Here is a 26,061-nt window from a genome sequence, read left to right on the forward strand (position 1 = left end):
GTATCAAGTAATCTGTGCCCTCTAATTATTGTAGTGCACTGTGCCTGTGTTTGTCCTGACATGGTCTTCAAGTTCCACTCTTCGTCAACTTTGTGTTTTGTGTTGGAGGAAAATTTAATATAACGTGGTAAAGCATACAAGTGTGAATACGACAATTAGTACAGCAAACAAACAGCAATACATACAGAAAACTCCACAACTACAAAGAACACAAGTCAGTAAAATCAGTCTATATACAGTTCATTACACGCAACATCTCGGCAAGCGACGTGCAACAACAAGACAGCAGAATATTTACAACAAAATCTCTCACACAAAAGGAATAGAGAATGTACAGCAGCAAGGCATTGACCCAACAATGTGTAATAAAACCGCAACAGAACATGCAACAGCAAGCCTGAAAATATATACAGCGACACCAACAAAAGGAAAGTACATTATGTACAACATTAAGGCATAAGCTAGCCCAAGTATGCGCAAAACCGCAACAGAAAGATCAGGTAATTACTACTACTTTGTGTTTTTGCTTTCGTTTACATTATACTTTGTCGCACTCTTGCTCTATTGCCTCGTAACTCGCTTCGTAATTTTAAGTTGCGTATTGCATATACAGGGTGTTCAAAATTAAGCTTTCACGAGCCCTACGCAAACACAGTGATGACAGGAAACCGGATGATAACTTTACGCTACTTGTGTAAGAAACAGGTGCTGCTAATTATGTAGCACCTGTTTCTTACTCAAGGAACAGAAAAACAGCACCAGTTTTCTTTTGTTCGCCTATCTTATAAAGTGCTAGTGAAAGCTTAATTTTGAACACCCTGTATACCTCGGATAGTGCGCCAACACAAAGGCCCCGAGCCGTTCTTTGGCACTAAGTAGAACTATTACTATTATAACAGTTGTCTGGAATTCACAAATCATCGTACAACTGTTTTGTAATTGGGAGTTGGTTTAAGGGTCCATCACACTGGTACGACACGACATACAAGAGCTTGAGACACGGCACGGGAAGTCGAAAGCAGTCATGTCGTGCGGAGTCGTCGTCCAAGGATATCGCCGACATACGGTCACACTGATGCGGCACCACCGCGACGTGACAACAAGACTGACGTCGTACGGATAGTTTTGTCAGCGTGACTGCAGACTTCATTCGACAGTTGGATGAATCACGTCGTACGACCGTGTCGTCCGATGTTGTACCTCCCCAAGCAGCAAAATGTACTGAAAGTCGAGTGCAATAGGGGTGGACGGGTAGGCGGAAGGCCTTGAACAGACTCGTGAAACTAAAGAACATTGATAAGACACATACCGTCCACCCCTATTGCACTCGACTTTCAGTACATTGTGCTGCTTGGGTCTGCTCAAACATCTGCGATCAACGCTGCGGTAAATAGGCGCTTTCTTAGAGCGGAATGAACCGGTGGTCAGACACAGGGTGCATAATAAACTGACTTACTTGAACATTATTTACTGTAAAATGGTTGAGACGTATAAACGACATCATTTGAAGTTACCAGACGTGCTGTTTTAATTTCAACGACGAATAAGCGTACGTACTGAATTCTCAGAAAGGTTGCGTTAAATGCGTCAATACAGCATTGAATTCAAACGTCTTAGCTGCGTCGGCGCTGGAGTCCAGAGTCCGAACTAATGCGTGCCGGGCGGAGCAGCTGATGAGTTGATGCACGATGTCGGGAATCAGTGGTAACCACACACACGACACACAACCGTTCGCCTGCACTGCCTGTGTCCAACCTCCGCGCTGTCTCTGCTGTCCACCTACGCTTTTCTTTTTCAAACGTTTTTGCATTCTTGGAGGCACTGTCATAAAAAAATATGGGCCGTTTCGAGCACCCCCCCCCCCCCCAAAAAAAAAAAAAAAAAAAAAGTTAACGTGAGCGCCGAACGACACTCGGCGCTTACAGCTGCGCTCCCATTTGCCCGTTGCTCGGCTCTCGACAGAGGCCGGTGGCTGCTGGTGACATTATGTGCTTTGTGACGCCTTTGTGTGCCTTTTCATGATTCTTTGTAAATTTTTACTGGCCTGCGCTTGGGCGTTCACTTGATATTTGCAACTGCATAGGAGAACATATGCCGCTGGTAGCTGAGCAAGGTTTTGACTCGGAAAAGATGCTCATAGAATGTATGAGAGGGAATCATTCCATCGGATCTATTGCCGGTACCCATCGCGATCTTCGAGCGCAAGTTCGCGCATCAAGTTTTCGTAGCCGAGACGTTTGCTGCGCAGTAGCCATGGCCGCGATCAAATGATCTGTTTCACCTTCCTGTCGTCGTCACTGTTGTGTAGAGCAACATAAAGAGAAAGCGCGGCTAGCGCACCGTCCTCCATCGCCATTTGCATTTGCTTTGCAACAATAAAGTTTGCAACTCCCGAGTCCAGCCATGGGATGTGCGATAGAACACGACGCTTGTCGAGAGCAGTTGTCAACTGCATGCGACTCGTCTTGTCGCACGAAGGCGTCGTGTCGGTTGTTGACGTGTGTCGCCTGTGTGACTTGATGTTCGACGCGACAGGACATTGAACTTCCGGTTGTCGCGCAGACAAAAATCTGTCCGTATCGCAGCAGTGCGAAGCGCCCTTTACACGTAATGGGAGTTAGCCAATGTTTGTGCGGCGACATGATCCACATGCCGCAGGGAAGGACAGCGGATAGTTCCGACAGTAGGGTTCTTTAACGTGTACCGGAAAGTGTCCGAGGCTCGATCCTGGAAGCAATGTTTATCTACCACCCATTAGTCCACTTGTGGTATTCGGTTACATATCGGACTTTCCGCTATAACATACCATCGCACCAAGAAGGCCATGCAGACAGTATTCACACTCTATTTCTATTTCACACTCTATTGATCTATCCGGAGATATATATGATATACCGGATGTTTCAGTTAAATCCCCGGGCTAAATAATTTGCGAACCGGTGCACCAATCGAATAACTTTCTTTTTTACAAGTATCTGTCCAATACCGCCTACAAGGTGCGCACCGCGTGAATGAGCGGGAGGCGCTCATTATTTAAATAAAAATTCAAATGAGTTTCGTGAAAAAAAAAAAACTTCTAAAGCAGGGCGCCGTCGGCATTAAAATGGGTACTACGTCTTTTGGGACCTTCAGTGGACACCTTTTAGAGAAAAATCTGCCACCGAAGCGGGTGATTTGTTGCATAATTGGTTTCGGTTTACATATTTTTGTTGCGGCTGGTCGCGGTGAAGCGCAAAAGGACGCTCTTCCACTCCCTTACCCACCAATGAATTACGTCTTTACACCAATGAATTACGTCCTTTTGCAAGAAATGACCCGCTTCGGTTGCAGATTTTTCTCTAAAAGGTATCTACTGAAGGTCCTAGAAGGGGTAGTACCCATTTTAATGCCGACGGCACCCTGCTTTAGAAGTTAGCTTTTTTCACGAAACTCATTTGAATTTTTATTTAAATAATGAGCGCCTCCCGCTCATTCACGCGGTGCGAATCTTGTAGGCGGTATTGGATAGATACTTGTAAAAAAGAAAGTTATTCGATTGGTGCACCGGTTCGCAAATTATTTAGCCCGGGGATTTAACTGAAACACCCGGTATATATCAGTGTTGAAAACCTGGAACAATATCTTTCCGGCCTGCTTTTCTCTTCTGTCAATTATCACGAATCTATTCTGATACTATGTCCACTTACGTAGACTGCTCACCGGTGCCGGCTATGAAACTGTTCTCTTGATGCGTTCATTAAGTTCTCCTATAACACTAACAGCGCCATGGCACACCTTTATTCTGTCCTTTCACTTCACATACATTCTTCATTACCCTAACTTTTCCTTTCGTTGTTTTTTTTTAGGTGAACATATCCCTCCCCGCTTCCTTTTCTTCGTCGTCCATCCTACCTGCATAGCCAACAGTGCTGACTTTCACATTCGAAAACCATCGAACGCATCGGAGAATGTTCGCAGCTTTTAGAGAACTGTGCCGCGTCACAATAAGCGCACTAATAACCTTACTGTCCTCCATCCAACACCGTGTACAAAGGCAGAGCTTCCCGGTTCTCCCACTGAACAATCGGGGGAAGCCCTAAGCATAAAGGCGGGCAACACGGGGCCAGGCACCTCTAATTTCCAGCTGCCACGAGGCGTACATTTTAATCAGGACTACACGATTCTAATTTACATCTGCTTGGTATAGGACACCCTTCTGGGTAGGTCAGAAGGAGCGGCTGCTCTGATTAGGCGCGCGATGGAATAATTTGAGAGAGAAAACAGGAGGCGCGTTTCATTTACTCGAAACATGTCGCTTTGGACCTCTCTTGCTCAGATGGGCCCGATGTTCCCCCATTGTAGGTAGAGTAAATTCCCCTACAAGGCGTAGATTGTCGTTTTTGCATATGTACAGCATTTTTCCGCGCCAGCAAGGGCAGTCAAATGTCTGTGATACGTTTTGCAGTTCACATTTTATCAATCATGCATTTTGATAGCAAAGTGGGGATTCAGGACACGGTTTCTGTTACTTTATCGAAAAGTGCACCTGACCTGAATCACGACAGTGCACACAAAAAGCTATTCGCAAAGTTATCAGACAGTCGGCTTTAGATTGTCTTCATCGTAGCAAGGAATACCCAACGTGACAAGCATTATTAGTAATGATGAGTTGACAAGTAAGTTGATAGTTATGCTCTTTGTTGTCCTTAAGGACAATCCTTGACCTCTGAGGAACGTCCTAAGATAGTTCTTGGAACATAGGGCAACCTTTTCTCTTAACAAGATCTACTAAAGAGTCAGACGAACACTGCTGTTCAGAATATTTTATTAACATAATTATCTAATTACACAAGTAAGTGCCCAAATCCGATACCTCCCACATTTCGTCCTCGTTTTATTCTCATCCTTCCCTTCCTCCTCCTCCTCTGCTTCACCTACTATATTACTGATCTTGTACCTTACAGACCCTTTCTCCTATTGTGGTTAGCTTAGCTTACATTAAGTGGCCATTTGGTACAGTTCTGGTATATGGTTACACAGCAGAACTACATGTACCGGAACGCCGTACAAATCGTGTGCATACGAAAATAAGCTATTTAATAGCAAAGTACCGTAACCAACACTACATAGGCATGCAAGTGCTCAGTCCCATCTTGAGCTTCTTTTTCCCTTCTTTTTAAAGTCATGCCGCTGTAGATTTATTTGGGTCTTGGACCTTTCCTAAGCCCTAATTTTGTCTACTTTATCTTTCCATCGTGTATGTTTTGTTGTACAGTAAGACACGTTCGTGTTACGTTTTTGCTTTTACAATTCGCATTTCGGTTTAACAATGTTGCATTTCAATCACAGATCTCACCACGGTGCTTCCTCCTAGGTCGGGGATTTGTTCCACAACGAGGGAGCACCGACATGAATCAAATAAATAAGTTATGTCCGATTTTGGGAGCTGCTCTATTCTGCTAGGCTTTCCTAGGGGGAGTGATAACTGAGCTGTGTGTGTGTGTGGGGGGGGGGGTTATATAAGAAAAAAAGTTATTTTCCTGCTTGGCTTAGGCGACAGGTTTCACTCCTGTAAAAAACAACTGACAACTGATCCGTAAACTCTGCGTTGATATGCTTCTCAGGCACTGTCAAAAATTTTCGCATTCCTTTTAGATTGGTTGTAGTACCCTATATCGTAACACGACGGCTACGGTAATTTAAAATCTTGTGTTAAACAGGAGTATAGGGAAGGGACCGCTCGCTGAACCGTCTTCAAGATCGACATCAGACAGTTGTATAACAACCCCGATATGGCTGAAGCCCGCCGACAATGGGAAGCAGCACTTATCTTACACCTAACCGGTTATGGTGACAACTAGCCATGTGATATCATGAGAGCAGCAAACTTTACTGCTACAAAAAAGTAAGCTATTTATCGAGAGTAAACAAGTTTGCAGCGGACCAGCACCGACAAAAAAGTACTATGAAAGGGCACAAACATACATATTTGATACCACACACATACAAAGGATCTCCGAGTTCAGCCCCAGCGAGAATTCATCCATAATTTAAACGTAATACCTCGTCATAAAAATTTATTACGGACAAGATTTTCATTATTTAAGTCATGAACGCCAAACCAGCTGCGTTCGGTCATCCTGGAATACTTTTTTTTTTTTTACATCTGCATATTATATCTGCGTTCAGTGGAGCGCACGCGCTGTTTCCCTTTCTATTCCGCTCTTTTAGTACAATGCGCTTTGTTTTGTAAAAGTGAAAGTTTACTGGACTGGAACGAAGCTGTCGTTGGGACCAACGGCGCAGCGATCTGGATAGTCTTCAGACAAGTATCGAATATCACTCGCTTCATGAAATATGAGTCTTTATTAAAAAAACGAGAGAAGTGTGAATCGATTTCGTAATCTATCAAAGTCACTTGAAGCGCACGTGAATAAATGCGACGGTGCTGAGAAACACACTAATAAGGGGCTGATGTCGCAAATTAAGTTATAAAAAAAAAAAAACTTGGAAAGACAGATACCATTGAGAAAATATTCTAATAAAATAATATGACGACTACGTAAACGCAGTAACTGTACTTAACACGATCTCAGCTCGCATCTAAAAAAAAACACGCCATGTATATAAAACGAGACAACCAAAACGAAAGTAATTTCAAACTTGACGTGGCGGTTTAACCAGAGAGATAATCAATGTCATTCAAAGCTAGTAAAGTTAGGGGGGGAGGGGCATGTTTATTGAAAAATGAAAGAGAGGAAAGGTTAAAAAACAATGCTATAGGTTAGTAAAGTTAGCTAAGCAGTTAAAGTGCCCGTATACTGCAAATTATGCAGCACAGGAGACCGGCTAGCACCGATGATGTCTCCCGGATGAGAGACGAAACGTCAACTAAATTCGTTGCCTCTGTTACGTTAAGTCGGTCTGTTTTTCTTTGTTTATCACCATTAGCTCCGCAGTAACGAGCACACACACAGCTAATTGGAACAAAAATATTTTGTCGGATGGTTAAAAGTACCGAGCTTAAAGCATTAATAGGAGGAACAAGCAGTAAGCATTTGATGCACCCTGTTAATGTGATAACCTGCTTGCGTATATAACGACCTGCGACCTTTTGTAAGTTTTAATAGTTCACATTAACAAATCGCAAAGATTAATACAATGGAAAGTCAACTAGGCGCTAATTCATTAACAACTATTGATGTTACGTTAATGAAATTAATTTTGTCATTAATTCACCTTCACAACCATGGAGCTGTTACCCGCAAGCTTAAAGATAATTGAAAGTGCATTGGTTACAGACATGCGTCAGTGAACGTAATAATTTTATTGGAATGTTCAGAAACATTAGCACATAGTCTTTGTAAATGCTTCTCTACATGGTACGGCACGAGGGCTAAGACTTAAACAAAAGGGGGTAGATAAAAGACAGATTGATTGACTGAGTGGTTGAAAAAGAAAAATACGGAGATTTGAGTTGAAGCAATTTGTGAGCACTTCAAAATCAACTCTTTACTTCAACGCTTACGTTTCTCCCAACTGACTTGGTCCACTTTGGCATGGTGTGCAGAAATGCGGCAGGAATGTACTGCTGAATACTATTGTACCGTGTCATGCACCGTACCGTACTGTATCGTACCGTAATACGGAGTTTTAGGAAATCGTAAGCGCCCTCTGATTCCGTATTGCTGTGTCAGTCAATCATATATCGGCAACGTGATGTCATCGACTCCAAAGGAATCGGGCAATTGGCTTGTCATAATTTCCGGAAACGTTGATCGTGAAACTTGAACTTTTCCCTAAAACTCTCTAATAGCTTCAATATCGGGGACGTTTTCATTGAGGGGCTAAATATTGGTGTGGAGTTCTTACACATGCTCCTATTCCCTCTCTCTTTGTGCAGGAGCCAAATACGGAGTGTTTCCAACGGGCGAACTGTTCATCCGGGAAACGGACCAGCAGGATTCCTATCGCAAATATCGTTGCCAAACTCGTCACCGCCTCACTGGAGCTGTGACGCTAAGCGTTACAGCAGGAGACCTCGTCCTCACCGGTAAGTCCGACTCTCCCAACATACGGGTTGGAACGGAACTTTCGCTTGTTCTGCGAAAGGGTATAGCGTCCTAGAATAGGCTGCGCTTGCTCACAAAGTAAACAATTTCCTGTATGCGGGGTTCCGCAACGTATAGAACGGTATTCCATCCGCTCCGTACACAGTAGTGCTGACACGGCAACCGTCTAAACGTTAGTCAGTGATCTAGGGGAACGTGTGTCTCAATGAGACGAAGAAGTTGGTCTATTTTTTGTTTGTATATTTGCGCAGGAAAGAAAACTTTACATTTTAAAGTCCGCTGGCTAGAACAAAACTTGTTTTATACTGTCCATACAAAATTCTATTTCGGGCAATTCACCGGCTTCGCCTGATGTTTTCCGCTAGAATGTTTCATGGGAATGACAGAAGACGCGAACTATATCGCAATTTGTGATGAGAATGGCTGTGCAAGTGGATACAGTGCTATACGACATCCTGGGTATAGTTGCGAAAAAATCTCGATCCCGTCCCGGGATACACATTTCGAAATCCCGAAATCCCGGGATTGTAAAAATGGCTCGGGATTCCGAACGCTAACACACACGCGTGTACTTTAGCGGTGCCGTCGGGGTATCTTTTTATGATGTCTGGAAGTTTGCTTTTAAAAAGTTAAAATTCTCGAATAATGCTTGCAGCTCAGGAACGAAAAGGGTGCCTCAAAGACGTCGCTTAAGTTGAAAATTTAAGCAACGCTGCTTCCCCATGCGACTACTACTACTACTGTTAAATCATGACTATGGCCTGGGGTGATTCACCGCTTGAGAGCAGTACACTACCCCATGCGAGACATGCACGCACCAGCGAAAAAGCTGAAGGGCTAAAAGCTGAGGCAGGGCTTTTCCGGTGCTTGCCGGCGTTCATATGGTCCGCGTGTTTACGCTCCGAGTTGAGTTTGAGTTTGATTATAGAAACAAAACGGAAGATATTGAATTCGTCACCTGACGAATTCTGCTACTCCCATAAAAGGAAATGAAATGAATGAACTTTACAGGCAGGACACCAATTTGTTTGTATCACAAGTGACCTGTGGATATGCGGAAGCAATTACAGCCTGATGTGCGTAACATGCCATTGCCTGACGTAAAAATTTTGAAATGAAGATAATTACCCCAGTAAGTGCACACACACTTGCAAAGCAGGAAACACTATCATGTTAACTTAAAGAGCAGAGGCTTCCGACAAAATAATTGCGTGTTCCTCTTGTTACGGTTAACGCCAGAACACTGCCACACATCGTTTGTGAAGAACGTATTTTTCTAAAACAATATTTCATATTTTCAGTACCAGATTTGGAAAGTCAGCCTATTCATTTCTCTGGGTATTGTCAAGTGGTGCCTTTCAGTAATGAATTCCCCACAAACCGTCCGGATCCACAATAACTACACCACTCCTGTTTTTCTGTGCATATTTTTATGTTATGGTATGGTATGATAGGGTGGGTATTTTGTGGTAACTACCGTAATTTCGTTTTGGTGTCCCTCCATAATATGGTCTAAGGTCAATGTGGCCCGCGAGTCGATTTGACTTTGAGGCCCCTCCTCTAGCCCAACTGACAAGACTCCACTACAGTTCCACCATTTGTAGCACGACCTGATGACGATGTCGCACTGTTTGACGGACGAATGGGTCAGATGTCGGCAGATGAGGCAGATATCGGCGATGTAATACTCTGCGCCATGCCTGACTGTTCCTCACGTTTCCCTACGGAATGCACAAACATCCAAACTAAACCAGCTTCTCTCTATATATATATATTATTTCCAGTTAGTTGCTACCGTTTAAAAACCGCTCTTTTGCGTTCTGTGCCAAAACCCGATTTCTCCATATTCCTCAGCTGTCATGGCAACGCCTTACAACAACAACAACAACAATAAATGAAGAGGTGATGATGACATGGGATGTTTCCCCGTGGTAGCCACAAGACACTACCCCACTTCACAGTGGTTAATATGAGAGGATGAATTATGGTGAGATTGAAGCGACGACAGGTCGGAGTTCTGTTTAGAGCTCTTCGAGGAGTCCAGTGGCCTGCAGGAAAGCAAAAAGGGAGCGAAGAGCCCGGCACTGATGCGCAGGAGAGCTCCATGGGCCAGGTACTTTGGACAGGCTGAATGGTCTATGGTCGAGGAGTTCAAGTTGGCGTCGAAGTACCCGGCGTTCACACGTGTACCGCTCACAGTCCTCGATGATATGGGGGATCGTAGCTTGGGTACTAACGCCCTAGAATAACCCTATAGTGCACGTTTACTGGAAGTAAAACAACAGAGGTACAGGTCGTGCTTCGAAAGTTCAAATGCGCAGCAAAATAAAGATTGTAACGAAGTTTCGGCTGCTACGAAACTAAGCAAACCGAGATACGCCGAATACCAAGTATTCGGCGTATCTCGGTTTGCTTAGTTTCGTAGCATAACGGGAAATGTTAAGAAGGCAGCGTGTTTTGTTTTCTGTCCATTTCTAAGATATGTCCACAAAGTAGCAGACCAAATGACAATTTTTATACGAATTTTCGGCGTATGTTAGGTCCCCCGACGTAGAGTGGTGCACACAAAAGGCTATTCTGATTCATCTTTGCCTCAAGCCACGCGCCTTATCATGGGAAGTTCTCGCGCAGCTTGCCCTTACCCTCATTGTGAGTATATGGAGGTGTGTCCTTACCAATCAGGAACGAGCGCACAGGGAGCCTCGCATATGCTTTCTTGCAAGTGTCATTTTATAATTTGCCGCTGACAATAAGCGCTCTCCTTATCGTGTTGACTGCAACGAGGCGAGGTGCCGAAGGAGGATCTGAAGTCCGTAGAGCCTGATAGTAGAGAAGATTGCTTCGGGACACAATTACCCTCTTAGGCGAACCGCAAAATTCTAGATGCGTCCTGTTCGTAGAGATAACACGCCACCGTGGTTTCGAGTTGCCTTCCGTGACGCGTCTATTAGACGCGATTAAATGCAAGAAAACCTACCTCAAAATTTTACGAATGAGCGCAATTTTGACAAACGTTAGCTACTTGGTGCTGGGATAATCTTTTGAAGGGACAGAAGGATGATCAAGAATTCGAGAAAAACAGGTAAAGGAAGGGATTGTCAACAGGTATTTCGAAATTGCATGATGATGAGAAATTGGGCAAGTTGGTGGATTCCGTATTAAGTAAATAATTCTCTAATCTTTAAGTGATTAGTGGTGAATACTATTAACCACATGAAGGCACCACCCTTAACGGATTGCAGATCAAATTCAAAATGTCAAAAAGACAGAAGGTTATGGCGCTAGCGTGTGGTGCCATTTATGCACTTCACAGATACCGCGAGCGTCCATAGAACATCTTGGGCAGAGCTACGAATTTGTACGGCGAACTTCTGAATAACAGACGATTTCAGGAAATTCAGTGTGCTTCTTGCGCACGCTTTGCATCATAGGAGATTACTGTTATCAGAAAAGGAGAACAGTACTTCGCGTTTCGTTTTCTCTGACCTTGACAACTCGTGAAAAATGGGCCTCCGCCTCGTCTCCTCCTCCTTCCTGATAAGCAAGTTCCCATAGTTCAAAGCGGAGCCAAGTTCTCTGGGATTTTCTGAAGTCGTGCATTGGTCCAGACACTGGAAGTGTTGGGAACCAGCCACGCAGAAATACAAAAAGTATTGTACTATCTAGCCAGCAATTTCAGACTGTATTTATAAATATCGCTTCGCATGAAGCTATAATCTACTCACAACACGAAACACAGTTTGAATTTAAGATAATTTACACTATGGGTATAGTACAGAATGGTTGCGTGTTACAGATACCTGTGTTACAGATACCTGAGGGAAGAAATATCAACTCATATGTTTGCACACATGCTCTCTACATCTCTCTGGTTGATAACAAATATATTTCCCAAGTATCAGTATCTTGCTTCTAGACCTACTGTGATGTGCATACGCGTTGAGATGGGACGGATCAAGAAATACTACCGACTGATGTCGTATGATGATGAATACGTTCCATTTTTTTCTTTTAAAAATCAATCTATCGATGATGAATACGTAAGTCATCAGAAACATAACAAACCATCGTTACGCTTCGATGCACAGAGTCCCATTCAACGGGCAATCCTTCACTAGACCACATTAGACTGTGCACTCAGCTCGAGCAATCCTGTTCCCAATGAAGCGCACAGTGCCTATACAAAATCTTTCAAAGCACCCCATTGAAGTTGCGAAGGAAGCCATTTGGAAATCTAAAGCCCTCTGGGAATGCATCCTCCCCGTATCCTTGCTTCGCAGTCAAAGCTTTTAACAAGTTCTGTCAGTCAACAATGTGCCTTTTGTAGCGTTGGTGTAGTGGGGGGTGTAGCTTTGTAGTGTTGGCAGAATCTGAGAATCATGCGGAGGCGAAGCTGTTCTTAGAGGAGTCCGAGCTCACATACGTACAAGGCACTCACAGCTCCATTTTCTAGGTGTCCCCACAGCTTTGAAACACGAACCCTGGATTACAGAGCAAGCCAGTTCACGGTTTATACTATAGCGCTGGGTCTTAATTCGGTCTTGTTTAAGCGAAATTATCCTCGACAATTCGACATCGCATTCGAAAAGTATGACCAGAAGGGAACCTCCGCAGTGAAGTGCCAGGGCAATGTCCCGATGCTTCTGGGCTGTTCCTTTCGAGGGGCTGTACTAAAGGTTGCTGAACGATGGACTTCGTTGGAGATATCGAACCAGTATGCAGATGTCTCGAGTTGCCACACAAGGCAGGTCTTATCAGTCATCGTGTGCTGCTTTCCGCAGTTCACGCACTTCATAGTGTTTTCATTCGCGCAGTTATGAACCTCGTGATCTCCTGAACACTTTGCGTACATCTGGACGCATCAGCAGGCAGTACTAAAGTGACCGAAACGTCCACATTTATGACATTGCGTAGGGTTTACTACGAAGTGTTTACCTGGATTTACTCGTTACCAGAAAATTCGCTATTCCAATATGCACGTTCCGGTGAAGTGGCCCACGGGAGACCAGCACTTTCACCCACTCACCAGCTTTCCTAAGCCTGTGGACGATGACGATCGGGATGGCTGACCGCGCTGCGAGAGAGCACTCACTCACAGTCGCGTCAGACACGTGGACTAGACCAATGGTCGACCAGCACCGACAGGGGCCGTGCGCAGGTAGTTAAGGCAGAGAAGTTTGTTAACGCCTCCATAAGTTCTCACCCGGGTGCAGCTACAATGTTTTCTTGTTCCGGTTAACGCGTATTTCGGTAAGCTCATTTGGAGTTCCAATCCCAAGGATTTCTGAAAGCTTGCTTAGTTGCAGAGACGGTACACTGTTTCCGGTACCGTCTGGTACAGCCAGTCAAGTGGATGATACGCTTACACGTTTCGCCGTGTCGGCTCTCAAGGTGGTGCTTTGGCGGCGGTCTCGCTGCCTTCGCCGCGTTTTCGTTATCGACGCGATAGCTTGAACCCGTCGCAGTATAGGCTGGAATATCGCTGTCCCGATCTGAGGATGATGCGGGTGTTATGGAAACTTCTCGACAGCAAACGGATGATCCTTTGATGCAATCATCAAGATTAGTGTCACCTGTGTTGACTTGGGCAACCTGGGCTGGGCCGACAGGTGGTTGGCCGTAGACTTGCGGAGGCGTCACGTCCGAGCGGCCGCGTTCCTCTGCGGTGGTACCGCTAAAGCCAAGGTCGGAGTTCATTGCTACGCACAAGACCGCCTAACGGAAGGCCTGAAAAAGCTGCTCGGTGCAACGATAGCAGGGAGGAAAAGCACTGAGGCTCACTAGATTCAGCAATGAAGTCAAGCAGGAACTAGCTGTACTTAAAACAATTAGGCCTAAACTGGTGATCGTACACGAGCGCAATAGAAGCTCGTCTACTCACGGTGAACTTCGTCGTCGAACCGTACCACTCGCTGAGGCTCTACCACTATATTTCTGCTCATGGCGTATGGTTGCTGGCCTCCCGAATACGCAGAACGCCAAGAAAGATTAAATGTGTTGTGTAACCAACAATATTGCCATTAAGGTCCACATAATTTGGTACTAACTTTGAATTGATACTTCTAAGCCAAACCCATCTACTTGAAGAATAGCAAAACTTGTATTGGCTGTGATATTTGACCAGCCTAAGCGCGGAAACACCACGTGGCATCATTCGTAATCTTGTTGTTGTGACATTTGCCACAAATGCGCTTTTTTATGTTCAAGATCTTGCTTGGTAACAACTGTGTAATAGCAACGACAACTAAACCATGATGATGTGAGGAAATTATGCTCTTCGTCTAAACACCGCGCGACATTTAGTACGTCACTCACACACAAAGCGGCATCGAACCTTCCAAAAAATTATCCGATTCATGTAGTACTAGCATCGCACAGAAACATATCTGCAATGTAATGAAGTGCAAGCGTACGCCAAGAGGACATTGTTCTCCAAAATAATTATTCACCGCTCCATCATAGCCATTTTCATGCACAGCAGTGAGTGCTGATCGCTGTCGAACCAAAAATGACCACGCATCCTCCAACCTAGTTAGCTCCGCGTTCAAGCACAGTGATGAAACATACACGAAATTACGGCAAACATAGATATAGAAACATCGAAATCACCGAGTGTGTATAAACGCTATCGACGGCACGGATTCGCGAGTCATTACCTCCAGAAATATTCTTGCACGTCGCAAGCGGGACTGTGCGAAAGAAAAAAAAAAAGACACAAACAATGGTAATTTCTGGCGCAGACACTTCAATGGTGCACGAATTAGGAAGAAACTGCGGATCCGTGGGGATACTGGGGATGAAGCTCCTCGCAAGCTATTAGCGAAATTGTGATGATTGCAGTACACGAGTGTGCGCCAGTTGCGCAGGGGAAACGGTCGTTCCTGAAACTACGTGTCCCGCACAACTGGCGACAGAGATACGCTCGCCGGGTAAGTTGCCCGTGGACTCCACCGTGCAGGGAAGGAATTCGCAATGATATTTCAGTGAGAGTCGGTGTGTACGTGGCAGTTTGTGAGCAGAAACTGTCTTAGGAAGGAAGGCGCAGGGGGCATTATGGCGTAAGTGGACTTGAATTGTCGTGCGGAGAAATATCGAAGGGGATTAAGTTGGGGAATGAAGGTGACCGTGAACGGAGTGTTTTAGAAAAGTGGGTAGAGATAGAGTTTTAACTCGTCGTGGCGGTTAGAGGTGCACCTAATGCATGTTGTTCAATATAATAAGCACAGCAAATAATAAAAAAAGCACATGTATCAGATTCAAAGATCGTTATAGCGGGAAATCAGAGGAAGAAGCTCATTGGATTCGAGGCTGAGCTGCTCATGGTGGTGGTGGTGGTGGTGAGAGCGGGCGGTCACGACTGTAGCCGTAATGACACGAGATGTGAAGTGTATAGTGGACCGACACAAAATATGATCCAAGTAATAAATCATGTGGCTATATGGCAGCGTTAAGATAATCTATCTTTGTACGTCTACATGGGCATGGGTCAATTAGAATTTGAATCATGTCACGGACCAAGGAGACAGGCCCCTAGAAAGGCATGCAGAGAAATATCGCCATTAGATTTCAAATAAATGAAACGCCACATCATTCCGTAGACTTCTGCAGTTGTCTTTCAGAATTTTATGCGATGGCTTTGGCGTAGAAAGAAGTGGGCTGCTGTCGTAGCCACCGCAGGACATCTTTCTGGAGGGCTTCATCTGTGTGGAACGTCTTTCCTCCAAGGCGCTCTTTAAGGGATCCAAACGAATGGTAATCGCTTGGGGGTTACATCTGGGCTGTAAGGAGCATGGGGCAAAACCTCCCAACGCAATTAGGCCAGGCTTGCTACCGTTAAATTCACCGTGTGAGGCCTGGAAGATCATCACGACGAAGAATGACCCTTGCGGACAACATCCCCTTTCCTTGCGAATTGCGTTTCGAACGGCACCCTGTATCAACGTGGAGTAGTACTCGGCATTAATCGTCACACCTGGCTCTGAGAAGTCAACATGGATGACGTCCCGCATGTCCCAGAAGACAGTTCCCATGGACTTCCCAGCAGACGGCTGCGCCTTGCTTTTCTTTAGCGGCAGGAAATCTTATGTCGCCATTCCATGCTCCTTCGTTTTGTCTCTGGGGTAAAATGATGCATCCAGGTTTCATCACATGTAAGGATTGGTTGCCAAACTAGAAAAATTCGTCCCCCTCGTATTGAAAGCTGTTCAGCAGCTGCTCGGAGACTGCCATGCGCGCTCCCTTCTGGTCACAAGTGAGGTGTCGGGGTGCAAGTGAGGTGCACAGACGTTGCGGAGCAGTAAGTGCTCCTGAATGCACTGATGCGACTGCAGTCGGACGAACAAGTCCGTGTAGTTCATAGTCACCCTAATATCCCGTCCTTCGCCAAACTGTCTGCACCATTCGTGGACTCTTCCCCCTTTGTTCCTCTTATTGTGCCTGTAATATTTGCAAAATCTCAGCTGGTTTGACGTTCTCCTTCTTCACAAGGGGCATGATTATGCATCGCTGTTCCATAGCTACAGAAACACTGCTCACCGCCATGATTGGTTGCCGCTGCTGCGAGAAAGACTACACTTCGTCCTTCGAAAGTTTTGTTCAATTACATTGATTTCTCGAGCAAAAGTGTCAGTCAACCTTGAGCGATCCTTGTAAATACTTCTTGTATTTCGTTGCTTAAATTACGTTGTAAACACATACAGGTAAGCCACATGCGCATATGTTTCCAGATTTCGCAGTTCCATTTACTGTCGTGACCGATACTTTAGAGGCTACAGCTTATTCGCCTGGTTTGAAGGATTAGTGCACTTTCAGAAGTTTCTTTAGAGCATACACTAGCGTCAGCATTCGAGGGGCGTCAACGTCACTCATTTCTACACCCATACGGAACGCAGTACCAAATGCGAACCTGTTGGGAAAAGAATGAAAAACTGAAGTTCAAGGACCTTATTTGATCAAAGAAACTAACTGCGTGGTATTTATGAATGTATTTAGGGTACTTAAAATTTTTATTTATGTTTTCTAATTAAGTACTGCACTAAGTATCAAGTATTTGAGCCAAGTCGTTAAATATATATTTATGCAAAGTATTTGGTATTTATATTTAAATACACGAAAAACGTATTTATGTCCAGTGCTGGCACAGATATTGCTATATACTTGTTGTGTTGTTCGCTGTCATATCGAAAACAAGGATCATTATTTTACCCATCATATCATGAATTCATCATTTCATATATTATACTAACCAGTGCACCGCGAGGTTAAACTCCATAAATAAGTGTACCCATAAATTACTCCTTAAATTATGTGACAAATTTCCTCACTCATCGTAAGATGTTGAAACAGCATGTTGCGTACATTGTTTTTCACGCTGTTTAAATTTACGGTTATTTCGAAAAAACGGTCGAGCATAGCGCGAGGGGGCAGGCACCCTCTGCTGAGACGTTTCTATCGCTATAGCATAGTTACCGACAACGCTGTAACGTTTATCAATGGCAGGCGATATGCAGAGAGAAAATATTCCACCCCTCTCTGGGTGTCCATTGCGATCCTTCGCGAAAGGCACGGAGGACGAATCGCATAAGCAGCCACCGCGGTGGCCTTTCGCATACGACGCACCAGCACCCCTATATGTATGCGGATGAAAAGTGGCAGTTTTCAACAGCGGCAAAAACGCCCTTTCAGCCCTAAGCGGAGGAGCATATTGTATATAAGAAAATTATTCGTAGTCGAGAACGACTCCGCAATTATGGCCATTCCAGTATATTATTCGTTACGAATAATGTTAATTAGCGGAAAAACAGCAGCTAATTAATATCCCCTCTCCTGTGTACCCCGCAACTTCGACCGAAAAACTACTAGCCACGTGCGTCAAGTCCGCGTTCCGTGAGAAGCGGAAACGTCTATGCGTTGGCTTCTCCACACAAAGGGTGTTAGTGAGGTGAAGTACCCTTTACAGAATGGTTTTCACGTCACTTACTGCTGAGAACCTCCCTGTTGCTTGTGGCGCATGACAAAGCACAATGTTCGCTTACTCTTGCTGGCTTCCTGGCATGAAAACCACTCACTCCTGAGAGGCACGCCATCGTATCTGTTTGGCTTCCTCTAACAGTACAGAGGCTGCCACAATACGTGGGATTTATGCCGCCATTCTCTCCTGTCACGCCATGTCGTTGGGAGACGGCGTTTCGTTAATAACTCTTCGCAGGCGCAGTTTACGCGTAAAACGTATAATAACAATAGATTGACAAATGAGACAGACTTTGTGTTGAGATACCAGTATGGATATGGGGATTTCTTCGACGGTACATGAACCTTCTTCATTCTTTCTCCTCGACTTCCTACGTACAGAGGAAGAAAAGAGCGGCGACAAACACGCTAATATGACGGAAAGAGGAGATGTGGAGACGGATTCACATGTCTCGTTAAAGCGAATATTCTACGCGTTTGCGTTAAAAGTACGCAAATGTGACTGAGGGTCCGAAGTTGGGGAAGTCGGTACATGACAAGTTCACACCGCCGCAGCCACGAACACAGACAAAAAGGCACACACAAAACAGGACGAACTGCAAATTTACACAATAATTTACGCAAATGTGCTCTAAGGACGTCGCATCCAACGGGTGCTTTCGCAACATGACCAGTATACAAAGAAGAGTTTGAAGCATGCGGGCCTTCTACGTTGCGACTCGAAGCCTAAGTCAACCACAGCTAGGTTTTGTGTACAAAGTTGACCCGTAGGAGTTCACTTGCATGGAAGTAGGGCGCGTTCTCTTTGCCCCTTAGTTACTCGTAATCTTCCTATTAGGATAACATTTGGAACACTGGTGTAGCCAGGATTCGCTGCTTCGGAATTGTCCTTCGAAACTGCAGAGGTAATGTCGCAGTTTCGCGTCCACGCCCGTTAACCAATTGAAGATGTCGAGCTCTGTCCCATTTCTATTGCTATTACAACTCGAATGGGGCGGAACGACAGCCTTCGCACCGGGCTTTCATTGCCCAGAACGAGATCGTCAAGGTGAACCCTTCAAGCGGGCCCTCCATTTTCCTGCTCGAGAACAACAAGGAAAAGATAGCCCACGCACATATATATGTATATACTTCTCTTGATCGATGTCATCAAGGGAACGCGACAGTAAAAAAAGAAAGAAAAAAAAAGGCGAAGAAAGTAAGAAGCTTAACAAACTCGGATACCCGAACGCGGCGTGTAGATTGGAGGGTGGATACGCGTAAAAAAAATCCAAAGGAACGCTACTCTGAAAGTCGGATGTCACGGTCTATTTCCCGACCAGGGACGAAGCACCCGTTCTGTTAAGTAACCGTGACCGACCCTGCAATTTATCACGGAACTGTTGTAAAGGACGAGACTAAAAAAAAGAAAACACAAAATGCTGCATGACTTCGAAAGGCAAGAGTGTCCGAAGGGGAATGGCGGTGAGCTTCATGAAATGACACGTCCTGACGGCGCATATGTATGGTATATATATAATATAAAAAAAAAAGAAAGCAAGACGAATAAGAAGGCTCCGGGATGGAATTCGTGTGATTGGAGGGTCGCTGACAAGGTGTAGAGAAGAGGAAAGAAATCAGTTTTATTTAAAAGTTGGTGAGCCGTCAAGGAGCTTGGAAAGAAAGAGAGAGAGAGAGAGAGAAGGGGGGGGGGGTTACAACGTGCAGGAGACGTGAAGATGGATACGGAACGAAACAAGATTGTATGCCATTCTGGAATGTGACGTTGAAGGAATGAATTTAACGAAGAACAAGAAGTTTCGTGAGAGGCACACCTCGAATTTAACGCGTTACTCTTTTGTGTTTATAGAAATTACATAGAAGTGGCTTTGCATTATTTGGATTTTCTTCGAAACTGTTGGGTTGAAATAACACTGATACTATATCATCATTGTCATTCGGGAACTTTGTCGCTCAGGATGATGGTTGGCTAGGAGCGTGCTATGTGGTGAAGTTCACTTTTAAGAGTGAAGAGCAGAACGTGTTGGGGTCTGATTGGGTGCCACAATTTTTCAAATGACGTAACAATGGATAGAGGTATCTGGATGACGGTACGTGTACTCGCCTGTATTCGAAAAAAAGTTCGTTTTTATTTTATTAACGCTGCACATGTTATGCAGGGGTAGTACAGTAGTAGGTAGGTAATAGGTAGTACAAGGAGTATTGTACAATAAATTGTAAATAGAATTACGAAGCGTAGAAGAACAATATTACACTTATTACAGCCGTAACTGAATACATGCAGATAGGAGTTCTTACCTCCTTTAAACACCTGGCAGGATAAGAGGCTCGACAACGGTGGCCGGCGGAGGGAGTGTCCTACAGGACTCTGGGACAGTATTTCCGACAATATTTATAGGAAAGATTCACGGAAAACTGAACGGAAAATCCCTAACAAAGACAGAAACAGTGAATATACAAACGTAAGAACGTAACAACGTAAATGTAATAAGAGAAGCTTTCGTAAGCTCGAAATGTATGCTTACTCTTCCTCACTGGCAAACGAAGTTCCGTTCAACCTCATATTCCGCGTGCCATTACTTCATCATGTTCGCTGCACTCTACCATCTTGCAGTCTACATCCAGAGTGACGGCACTCTGCCTATCAGCGAAGTGTATTAGGTTAGGTTAGGTTGGGTTGGGTTAGGTTAGGTTAGGTTAGGTTCAGTAATTGAATATGAAGACGGTGGCTCCAGCAACGGAGAAGCTGGCAACTCCAAATCACTTACGTATGACAGTAAGTGAAGTGAACTGTGTGATACGAAAGTCCTCCCTTCGTTGTTGCTCGTGATATGCTAAGGAATATAATATATATATATATAATATATAATAATAATCTAAGGAAAATAAATAAACACCAGAGACTAGTGTTTTTGATTATCAACTCATGCATGTTCGCCTTTAGCCTAAGTCTACACTGTGAGCATTTCCATACCGCATCTTCCATAGAATCTTCACACTATTCCATTTTAATGGATTCTTCTTGTACTGCGTCATTGTGTCACTCCTCCTATTGACTTCCGCAATATTTGTGTAACAAGATACAACACATCTACAACGTTATATATCGCTTTCTTTTTTCGTTTCCGTTTTTCTTTTTTGCAATTGTTTGGAATAGGAAGCCGTCTCTTTGCCTGGCTAACCTTTCCTTTCTTTTTTCCTTCTTAACAAACATATACCCCCCACCCTCCTCCTCCTCGTTGTAAGAAGCCCGCGGAGCTGCATTTCATGTCTAGAACACGGGTAGCATAACTGCAGCGGACGTTAGCATACGTAGTTGGAGACATGAAAGTTAGACAAGGTCGAGATAATGCGTGCGTACTCCCAACTTTACGGACTCCTAGTCCAGCACACGTACACTGGGAACATTTTATAGCCCACACTCGAGCTCATCACAGGTGCCTAAGTTACAGCTAGTGTCCTACGAGCGTGTTTCTGGATGGTGAATCTTGGTCACTTAGGCGCTAGGGAGGCACAGATGGCGCTGCCAGCATGTATAAGTAATGGGGATCAGGGACAGGCCGAATACAAATCACCCCATTTCGTGGCTAAGCTGTTACATAAAGGATGGGGGCACAGCGCGGAACGAGGAAGTCATCGAGCACAGATTGCGCGTAAAAAAAGTTAATTCAATTTTGCGAGTAAAAGAATTATAAATGCGAAAACTTTTCATCCTCATTTATAGGCATGGGACGTCATTATACTCACTAATTAGCCGGGCAGGTGCAGGATTGGGAGACGGGCGAAATATTCGAATATTGATAGGTAAGAAAACACTGAGAGGACTAGATCACGGTGAATAATGTAGAAAAAAGAAATAGAAGAGAACATAGGGACACAATCGATGGGAACTCGTAAAAGAAATAAAGTATCATTCCTTCTTTTTAAACGTTCAACTGTTTGCACAGTCAGAAAAGTTAATCACCCATCCACAACCGGGTGCAATTATTGCAAAAAACAATTGTTCTTAGTTTGTTGCGTCAGAATTCCTCCGCTTCGAAGCAATCTAAAATACGTCTTTACACTTGATGCTACGGGGATTGTGGCAGTGCGGAATATCTTAGCATATCACTGCTATTGTTCTTCTTACTTCTAGACAATACACCGTTAAGCACACGTCCGTGGAGCAGAGAGAAAGAGTTTTTGAGCTACTGTCTTTGGAGTGCATCGCAAATACTTTTATTTCAATGTATTTGTTGCTTGAGGAAATTTATGGAACGTCTACCAACACTATTTACAATACGTTGCGGACACTATCGCGGTGAGAAAATGCACAAGGTAATAAGTACTATCCTCTATGGCTATGACTACGGATATGTACATGTATATTTTATTGTCAGTACACATCAATTATGGAGGAATAGGATAAGCGAAATGAAAATTTTATTCCGGCGTCCAAAACGGACATCAGGGCGTACGTATAAGTGCAAGCGTTACTATCAAATTAAAACACATATAAAGCACATAACAGAAAATAGCACCGTAGCAACAACAACAACTAGATAATGATGATGGCATGGGGAATAGATGGCATGATTGCATTTCAATATCCCTATAATAAGGGGGTGCAGGACCACACGAGTAACGCAGCAAAAGAAACCAGGACAGAAACACGTTGAAAAGAATTTGGTAACCAAAATACACGTTATTGCATAACATTTAATAACACAGCCTGGCAACAGAAAACGAATCTTCGCGAGCTCACTAATTTATATTGCCGTAATATTGCAAAAAACTGTTTCCCGAAGGGGGGAGCATTAAATGCACCTATGCCATACGAAGTAACTGTGTTCGGAACACACAAATATGACGAGAACGATGTGGTAACATTGTCCCCAAACAAGGGGGGGGGGGTATATTTATTAGAACACAGAAAAAAAAGGAAGGAAAGGTCAGCCAAACGATATGTCGGCTTGCTATTCCGCAAAACAAACAAGAAATAAATACAAATAAAATAAAAAGAAAAGAACTAGGAAATAAAGGATAAAATAACAAAAGGTGAAAGAAAGATGAGATAGATTAAAGACAAAGATGACTTTTAAAAAAGGATGAGGGTGGGACACTAAAGAATGAGGACTTCAGTTCACAGGCTGTTTATGAGATCTGTGTCGCTGAGGAACGTCAAAACTGCTTTGGTCACAGACCGCTGTGTGGTATACCCCCTCACGGCGCTGTGTTGCGGCCGATTTAGTGCGTCGCTGAAATATGCGCAACTAAAACTCAATTTTCGGACAACTTTTCTGGACATAACCACCGTACTACGCATCGTATTTTGCGGTGGGTTTTGCTAATTCAACCACCGTCTATCTGATTTAGCAAGAGAAACGTTACATCGACTATGCAAATTTCCGAGTTCAATTAGAAAAATAATTTATCTCAAAATCTTAAATCTCAAAGTCGTCGAAATTATTTTTAGTAAGTGGCAAACTGAATGGCCGGAGGGTAGCCGCTTACCCCATATTTTTTTGTTGAGCCGTTTTTTTTTTACAAAGGTCAAATGACAGGTTACGTGACGCACCCTGTATATAGTGCCACCGATTAGTTTAAACTTTTCCACTTCGTCGAAACGAGTATAGAGGCTTTCAGGCGTCATGCCTTCGTCAAGCGGCTGTTTTGAGGCTTTCTTACAATTCCCGACACTATAGGTTCAAATTAAACTAATCAAAAATCGATTGACTGATCGACATTCTCACACAGCATGTCGCCGGCAGACACTAGAAAACGATCACACCTATGCACACACCGTGCCGAGAGACTGCTAATAAAATTCTTTGTCTTATGCAGGATGAACATGCTGCACAAGAGCACGAGCACGGAAAACTTACTCCGCTCGTCGTTCGTAAACTATCCCAATCATTCAACATTCCCACGTTTCTGCGTTAAATCTTGCTTCTAATGTTGGACGGCCCCCGTGGAAATCGGTGCAGGGCTCTATGCAGACTGCAAGCACTTGCGCATCACTATGCGTCTTCGCATTGTGAACCAGTGCAGTGCCTGATCTCAAATGCATGTTGGTTCCATTGCACAATGTGACAACCCACGTTTCAGTACTGCGTATGCAATGATTTTCCTTAATGTAATTTTCTCACGCAACCTCTAACCGCAGTCACCCGGCATAGAAGAACAGTCAAGTTAATCACAATGTAATCAATCGCTCGAATAAGTAAGGACATTCACACCCATCCACAGTTCGAAATCAGTTCGAAATTATGATTGTCTTCTTAACACAGTTAGTACTAGTTTCTGTGCATGCACGCGCCAGACTACCTTAGTACGCCTATTTCAGCGTTACCTGCTGCGATCCATGTACAGCCAGTACATTGCCATTAAGATATTTGGTTTCGGAGTATTTGCCCATGTCACATATGCGTGTGAAATTTATGTCGTCTCTTTGTGCGTGAGGAGTGGGTGGGTTAAGTGCGTACTGAAGTTTGCGAGAATGTCGCCATCCGATAATAATTAAACGCACCGTGAGAAACTGGGCCCCGCGGGTTGCATCAGCTTGGCGAGGAGTATATCGCACTTCCGAATGACCCGGGTGTGGTTACGTTCCTGTCTTTGAGTTAGTTAAAGCTCTGAGTGTCATCAAATTCCCTCAACCACAGATTGGATAGATGAAAGCGGTGAGTGATTTGTGTGCGCTCATTTTTCGGTTAAGCTGGTTTACAGACAGGCAATATGCACCTGTAAGTCAAGCAGGAATCGATGAGTGTCTATACAACCTAAGAAAGGATAGCTCCATTGCATTGAGTACGCCAGGCCGTGAGTATAATCCTGACGTTCTGATTGTTTTGATTTGATGATGATAACCTTTTCACGAGGACGAAAAATAAAAATGCGCTCCTTGTTCGGTATCAATATTTCATTACCTTCTAGTCGCCAAGCGGTAGAATTATGTCCAGAGTAACACTTTGCTCGACGAGCACTTAATGCAAGCTCTTGACCGCACGCAACGTGGTGGCATGAACAGCTGACACAGCACCCCGGCGATCAGTTATATCCTGAAAGGAACTCTGGCTTAGTAATGTGCTTTGACACCCGCAGCTGACCGGCCTTAGAGGAGAATTTAGATGAGGAGGGAGGTCACAGCAATAGCTTATAGACGAAAGAAGCACGCTGAATAAATACTCGTATGTTGGCGTTGACGGTGTGTGCCTGAAGTACTGCCTCACATTATACCCACCTGAAACGTGGTGAACGTTTGCTTTTCCTTTGCTTTGCATATTTATGCGGTTTCGAAATAGACCTCTCCCTGTTTACAAACAAATGACGTCAGAAAGTACAGGAGCGCCGCCAACTTGGAAGACAAACTACTTATAGCAAAGACACAAGCTATAAGAAAGCCACGTTTAAATATAGTTTTTCATATTGTAAGGTTTTTATGCAATTCCTTGCAGATTAGTTGTATGGCCTTGTTCCGCTCCATTCTACCGGTAGCCCGATCTCTTCGGTAGCCCTTTCCAAAGATGGCTACTTGGGGTTTTCCACCTTCGGTAGCCTAAAGGCCACGAGTCTCTCTCAGAGTGCACGTGGTGTCTCTAAGCAAAGCAAGCGCGAACTAAGTCGTAATAAGAAACCACATTCCGCACAGGATTACGACTTTGACTTACGAGACGATGCAACCAACCCGTGGGTGGAGCCCCTCTTTTCTTTCCGCCGTGGAACGGGAACGCGAATGAAGACACCAGAGCGACTAAAAACGTGACTTCATTTGTGCGTACCACGAATACAATGAAGCGACCCTTGGCCTTCGTGCACGAGTACGGCTTTGTGAAACGGCGATGTTCTCCGTCCGAGCCGTTTCGGTTTCGCCATGTCTACGAACGTCATGATTACGTCAGGGCGACGTTTCTACGGTAGAGGTCTATTCGAAGCGAAGTTTTGTGGCGTTGACGGTGATTACGGCGAGCGTAGCAAAAATGTAATGACGTCACCTCTCCATGACGTCACAACATCACGTGGTAAAGTTAATGTCACCAATCACATCACACACACTTGACAT

At 44.3% G+C, this 26,061-nt stretch overlaps 2 protein-coding genes across 3 annotated transcripts in view; one reads left to right on the forward strand and one right to left on the reverse strand.

Annotated features, from left to right (window-relative positions):
- Positions 1 to 26,061, forward strand: part of LOC135393807 (cell adhesion molecule Dscam1-like) — a 326,980-nt gene that overhangs the window by 188,827 nt on the left and 112,092 nt on the right. Inside the window, exon 4 of the mRNA XM_064624088.1 lies at positions 7,883 to 8,032. Within this exon, the coding sequence (XP_064480158.1) occupies positions 7,883 to 8,032 (150 nt within the window). The remainder of the gene's footprint in view (positions 1 to 7,882; positions 8,033 to 26,061) is intronic.
- LOC135393809 (uncharacterized) overlaps positions 1 to 26,061 on the reverse strand; it is a 207,583-nt gene that overhangs the window by 127,247 nt on the left and 54,275 nt on the right. The gene's annotated exons all lie outside the window — the stretch shown is intronic.

This window comes from Ornithodoros turicata, chromosome 5 (genome assembly GCF_037126465.1).
Source record: "Ornithodoros turicata isolate Travis chromosome 5, ASM3712646v1, whole genome shotgun sequence".
NCBI classification, from domain to species: domain Eukaryota; kingdom Metazoa; phylum Arthropoda; class Arachnida; order Ixodida; family Argasidae; genus Ornithodoros; species Ornithodoros turicata.